Source organism: Apis dorsata, unplaced genomic scaffold, assembly GCF_000469605.1.
Source record: "Apis dorsata unplaced genomic scaffold, Apis dorsata 1.3 scaffold_137, whole genome shotgun sequence".
Lineage (NCBI taxonomy): Eukaryota > Metazoa > Arthropoda > Insecta > Hymenoptera > Apidae > Apis > Apis dorsata.
The window spans coordinates 826051-832510 of record NW_006263429.1 but is presented as its reverse complement, the minus strand read 5'-3'; the positions used below and the strand labels follow the sequence as shown (position 1 = coordinate 832510).

At 22.5% G+C, this 6460-nt stretch overlaps 1 protein-coding gene across 4 annotated transcripts in view; it reads right to left on the bottom strand.

Moving 5' to 3' along the window:
* LOC102677699 (UHRF1-binding protein 1) overlaps positions 1-6460 on the bottom strand; it is a 10949-nt gene that overhangs the window by 3582 nt on the left and 907 nt on the right. For 2 of the 4 annotated variants that reach the window (XM_006613276.2, XM_006613279.2), the window contains exons 3-16: positions 6025-6226; positions 5673-5864; positions 5346-5571; positions 5051-5217; positions 4821-4980; positions 4505-4762; positions 4141-4380; positions 3999-4025; positions 3272-3364; positions 2976-3163; positions 2631-2868; positions 1346-2547; positions 1136-1270; positions 549-560 (exon numbers count right to left, since the gene is read on the bottom strand). In XM_006613276.2, the coding sequence (XP_006613339.1) occupies positions 549-560; positions 1136-1270; positions 1346-2547; positions 2631-2868; positions 2976-3163; positions 3272-3364; positions 3999-4025; positions 4141-4380; positions 4505-4762; positions 4821-4980; positions 5051-5217; positions 5346-5571; positions 5673-5864; positions 6025-6226 (3340 nt within the window). The remainder of the gene's footprint in view (positions 1-548; positions 561-1135; positions 1271-1345; positions 2548-2630; positions 2869-2975; positions 3164-3271; positions 3365-3998; positions 4026-4140; positions 4381-4504; positions 4763-4820; positions 4981-5050; positions 5218-5345; positions 5572-5672; positions 5865-6024; positions 6227-6460) is intronic. The other 2 variants (XM_006613277.2, XM_006613278.2) reach the window with 2 other exon arrangements.

Below are 6460 nucleotides of genomic sequence, written 5' to 3'. Positions count from 1 at the left end.
AGCTTCTCAAGTACATTCCAGCTAAGCATTATTTCATACCATGCTACATAAATTCATTACAGTTTAAGAAAACATATTATAAAATAAAAAATCAAGCTTTTATTATAAAATTAAAAATATATACTTTAAAAATTATACAAACTTATACAATTCATTTATTTATATAAATAAAATAATAAAATATTTAAAAAATTAAAAAAAATAATAAAATATTAATTAATGCAATTTAATAATTTAATAATAAACTTGCATATTACATATTGTCATATTATCTACAAATTTGTTCATTTACATATTAATAATTAAAAGATAATAAATTAAGAAGAAAATTTATTAAATATTTTCTTTAATTTATATTATATAATTTAATTAAAATTTAATAATTATACATTCATATAAAATAAAATCATAAATAAAAATATTTATGTAAATGCATTTTGTACACTATTATGATGTAATTAATTCAAAAAAAATAAATAAACATGCAATAAAATGTTCATAATACAAGGCACTTAATACAAATAAATATATAAGTACTTTGCCAATACCTTTTTCTTGACCTGCCACAAGTGCCACATAAAAACATTCACAAGAGAAGGAGAGACGCAGGAGAAGCATGCAAAAAAGTTAAGACAAACATTGTATAAATATACATATATAGTATAAAAATGTTTGTAATGTACGTGATATAAAGCTAGAAATGAAATTGAAAGTTTTGGCACATGGAAGTATTTAACTAGAAATAAAATATTAATCATTAATATGTTCCAATGTAGAACTTCATACAAAAAAATTAAATATTTAATGTATGATTAAATTTCATACTTGAAACATTAATGAATTAATGAATGTAAGTTTAAGAATAATATTTCTTCTATAGATTATTAAATTTGTATCAATTAAAATTATATCAAATCTATTATTAAATTTGTACACAATAAAAAGCATTTTGTACAATATATAAGAAAAGTTAAAATTTTCTAGTAAAATTTTAATATGATAGAAATACTAAAGAACAATACAATTTCGTCTGTCGCAATATTTAAAAACTTCAATATTTAAATCTATTTAATAATCAAAGTAGCATATTGTATATAATCAGCAAACAAAAAAATTATTTAAAAATGTATCTTACCTGAAATTCGTCCCATGGGATAGACGAACATTCATCGTTACCAATATTTGAAATCTGAATTTTAATTGAAGATGCATATCCAAAAGATTGTTGAATAAATTCAACTTTAGATAATTTGAATGTTATCATAGATACCTGAAAAAGATTATATTTGATTAAAATGTTCAGATCTTCAATTTTATATTTTATTAATATAAAACATAAACTTACAATATCTTTTCGTTTACATACACTGTCCATAGATTTTTCACTTTGAGTATCAGGAGTTTCTTCAACTACTTCACTAGCTTCTTCTACTGCTGCTATTCTAATTGAATTATCAACAGAAAACATAGTATCTAATTTTTCTTGATCTTGAAGACTAACTAAAACATAGTTTTCACTATCAGAACTAACATCACTTCTTATAGATACAGTATCACTGCTTCCATCTTCTGGAGAAGCTTTCAAAGCTGAATCAATAGATGTCATTAAATTACTTAATCCTTTTTTCATAGAAGAAAGACCAACATTAAAATTATTAGGAATGAACGGTGTATTTGAAGATGAATCTCCTTTGTTATGTTTATGTGTGGTATCAAGAGTATACCGCAAGGGAGGTAATACTTTTTCTTCTTCTACATCAATACTTTGTCTATTGTGCATTATATTTTTTGTTTGTTGATCATGTTTATTCATATCATTGTGTTTAAAGGTGACAACAGTTTGAGTTGGATTAGTAGAATGCATAAAATCCATTGATAACATCGACGATACATCACTTTGTGGCGTTATTATATCATTATTTATATTAATTTTTTTAGCATTACTCTCAATTCGTTCTGTATTTTGCCAAGGAATAGATGAACCTGCAATATCATCTGCTATGCTGGATGAATCAGGCATAACAGATTCTAAATCACCTCCAGAATTTTCTTTTCCAGGGGTATGCGATGGCATAACGAATGTTACTTCTACTTGAGGTATTAGTGCACCAATAACAAGTGAGCTACCAGAATCGACTTTTAATATTTTATTAGAATCGATAGTTAGATATGTTGCCATTTCCGATAAAACTTCCGACAATCTCAATAAAAACAAATATTGATAATGATTTATCTGAACACTAACTAAATTGCTTATATATGCAAGACCATGAATGTCACCAGTAGATTTCTTTTCTGATGAATCTTTATCTAATGAATTTATCGTCATATAACACCATAAAGTTAGAGGAAATGCATCAAGAAATGGTACAGGACGATTTTGTCCAACTGCACGAGCACCGAGAAAATCTCCCCAAACAGGTTCTAAATTACAACACCATACATCTTTAGCTTCAGTCCATAAAAGTTCTCGATGTAATTGACGAATTAATTCATTTACGGAATTACTACTAAAATTAGGTGGTGGATAACGAATATTATCAGTTCCTGTAATAAAAAAATATATGTAAAGTATATATATAAAATTATAAAAAACAGAAAAAATATGCTAATATATAAAAATACTTTACCTGCACAATGTGCCAAAAATTTATCTGTAAGAACATGAAAATCATTTGATCTATTTGGAAATTCTGTACTAAAAAACATCTGACCCATTTGAAAAGCATTTACACATTGTGCTAAATCTGCTCTTGAAGATCTTTCTGTACATCGAACATTTGTTATTGATGCTCTTGAAGTCTGAATATGCAAAGACTTTGGTCTATCCTTTTGATTAGGATAATCTTGTGGACTTTCAAAAACTATCTAAAAATAAATTATGTAATAAATATAAAAGTATGAAATTTTAAATTAATAATTTTATTAATAATTATTTAAATTAATAATTAATTTAAATAATTTTCAACACTTACTCTTGGAAGTATAGCTTCAATCTTAACATCAAAATACATTAAAGTAGTGGAAGTATATGTAGTTTGTTTATCCTTATTCATTAGAGAATAATATAAATTTAATGCAAAAGAATTAAACCATAAACAGGAAGAGATATCGAAATTTACTTGAATAGGATTTAGTTGTACATAAAATTTTGGTGGGGGCACTACAATAAATATAAAATATATAAAGTTTTAGATTAATAAAATTTATAATCTAAACAAAAATTCAATAATAAATAATAAAAAAATAATATAATTATAAATTTACTTACATGGAAATGTAATATCACCAGGATAATAATAATATGTAAATTCAGCATGAACAATTGTAACATCTTCTGGAAGACAAAATTTATCTCTGTCACCTAAAAATATTTCAATAAAATATGATAGAAATATAAATATTTTTAATAATATACTTTTAATAATATATTTTTAATAATATGCATTATGAATATATTATTCATATAATATTATATGTAGCAAAATGCAAATCACAATGATTGCAAAAATATTATATATTTTTATATAATATAATTCTTAAAATCTATAATGAATATAATAAATTTTTTTAAGAAATACATAAAATATTCTATTTTTTTATAATTGATATATATATATATTTCAAAGTTTTTTATCTAAAAAAAATATTAATTATCATAATATTAAAATTAACTATTCTTAAAAAAGTAATAAAAATTTCATATAGCATATTTGCTTTAAAAAAGCAAATTATATTTTACTATATTATGATTGCATTTTAGATTAATTATATGTATATTATTAACTATTCATATGTTTAAAACTGCTATTAGAAATATTTCACACCATAATTATAAACTAATGCTTGATTAAATAATATATAAAATATACTATAAGATATACTATAATAACATAGCAAAATATAGTAAAAAAATTTCTTAAAGATAAAGCTATATTTAAGTGATATTTTAATATAATATTAATATAAATATACTACAATTATTTTGTAATCTGTACCTGATATATGTTTCTTCCTTGTTTGAGCTATGCAATTATTAAACGAAATAATTATTGATATTATATGAATCCTTTATTTAAAAAATAATTTTTAAAAAATAATCCTAATAAATAATTCAATTAAATCATAAAATTTACACACCTGTAACAAATTCTTTTGGTATAGGATTACGAGATGTTGTGGTTACTTTGTATAAAGTAAAATCATCAATTCTTATTATAATACATGTTGTCATTAATTTAGCAAGCTGTTCTAAAATATAATTTTTTACTGGATTACCACTAGGATGTTGCGACTTTTTTTGTTCATGAGTAGTTGCATTTACATTTTGAGATTGATTATTTTTTTCTAAATTTTCTCCTATACCTTTTGTATTATTAACTAAATAAAAATAAAAAAAAATATTTTATTCATATTAAAAACTATTCATTATTCATATTATAAAAACTATTATAATTATATATATATATATATTATAATTAAATATGCATTTTTAAAAACAAACCTGTAACATTTCCCTGACTTCTAATTAAAGGAGAATGTTGTGTTCTACCAGAATCAATAAGATCCATAAACTGACTTCGAAAAGAACTTAATGATTGCTGCAACCATTGACTATGAGGTGTAGCATTCTCTTTATACTTAGCCCAATGTTTTCTATCAGACATTGCTAAGTGATATGGATAATAGTCAATTTGAAAACTAACTAGTGAAATTTGTAATGCACCACCATCTTTTAAATCTGGATGAGAAGATCTACCATCTAAAAAAGAGATAAAATAGTATTATTATTGTTATTGTTATTGTTTATATTTACTTACTTCCAGCATCATCACATAAATGTAAATCAATTCTTTGACAAAGAAAATGATATGATGTTTCTACAACATCATATCTAGTAAAAATTTTAGAGATAGCAGTATTATATTGATTTTTAGTTCTTGATTGCTGAGATATTTGTGCTTGATATTCTGGTAATACCTTAAAATATTAAAATATAATTAAAAATTTTTATTTTTACTTTTTTTTAATTTTTTTTACATTTACGAACCTCTAATTTTCTAGCTGCTTTAGTTTTACGTTCTAAAATTGTAGCTTTTTCTATCAAACCACCTAAAGAATCAATAAAATGAAGTGCTGCTTTAAGCTGTGAATCTGTCAAAACCCATAAGAGATCATCTAATATAAGAATCAGTCTTGATCCCATAACAAAACAATCTAAAATGTAATAATTATATAATTTTAATATATTTAAATATGACTATATAATATATTTAAAAATGAAAAAAATAACAAATATGTATGTTATTAAAATATTTTTAATATTGTTATTAAATATTTTTAACCTGATATTCTTTTTTTAATAGTGATTCGACAGCGTGCTTGATTTGTAAGTAAACGTAATGGTGTAAGATTTTTATCCTTAGTACTTTGTGCCTCTATTCTAACTGTCTGCCATTCTAATTCTTTAAAAATAAGTAATTGTCCACGATCAGGATCTTTTACTCTAGTAGTTCTCAAATCACATCGTTGCCAAGTTGCAGACTTTGATTCAACAATAATACGATTCATCTATAATAAAATAATTTTTTTAATAATCTTTAAATAATAAACTTAATATAACAATATGAAAACAATATTTCTATAGAAAATAAATCTATATTGCTATATACCTGAACTGAAGCAATAAATGCAGGACTTTTAAATGTAACTGATACTGTATTAACAGTTACAGTTATACCATCAATTACTTTATGTATAAAAGAATATTTTGCAGGACCAGTATATGAAGACAGTCCTTGTGAAGAAGATAAATCTCTTAAATCTTCGCATGTTTCTACTTCTATATGAACTTCATCCAAACTCTATAAATATTAAAATTTAATCAAAATTTTCAAATAAAACAAATATTAAATTTTATTACAATAAAACATATATATTATTATTGATAAATAATTGAAAAAATATATAAAATTATATATAATGTGTTTATATATAGAAGTATTTCATATATAAAATATTTACCAAAAAAATAGGAACACTTCTTAACTTGGTCCATTGTATACGAAATGAAACTTTATTGCACCAAGCATTCGTTAATCTAAGCCATGATGGCAATTCTAACAAATCGGTCAAAACTATTTCATCAAGTTCTAAGTTTGTCAATTCACCTTCTCCTTTAAATGTACTTAAATTTATTTTATCTGCTGATAAATTTTTAGTAAACCTATAAATTTACATAAATTCATATTATAATAAATTTCTAATGAAATATAGTTCTTTTTATAATAAATTTGATGTATTTATGTAAATTTACATTATATGTAACGTGAAATATAATATTGAAATATTTATAATAATTATAAAAATGAAATAATAATAAAATTGATAAAAACTTTTTATCAAAATTTAATTATCTACATATTGTTCACAATTATGAATAAAGAAGAAATTATCAAGT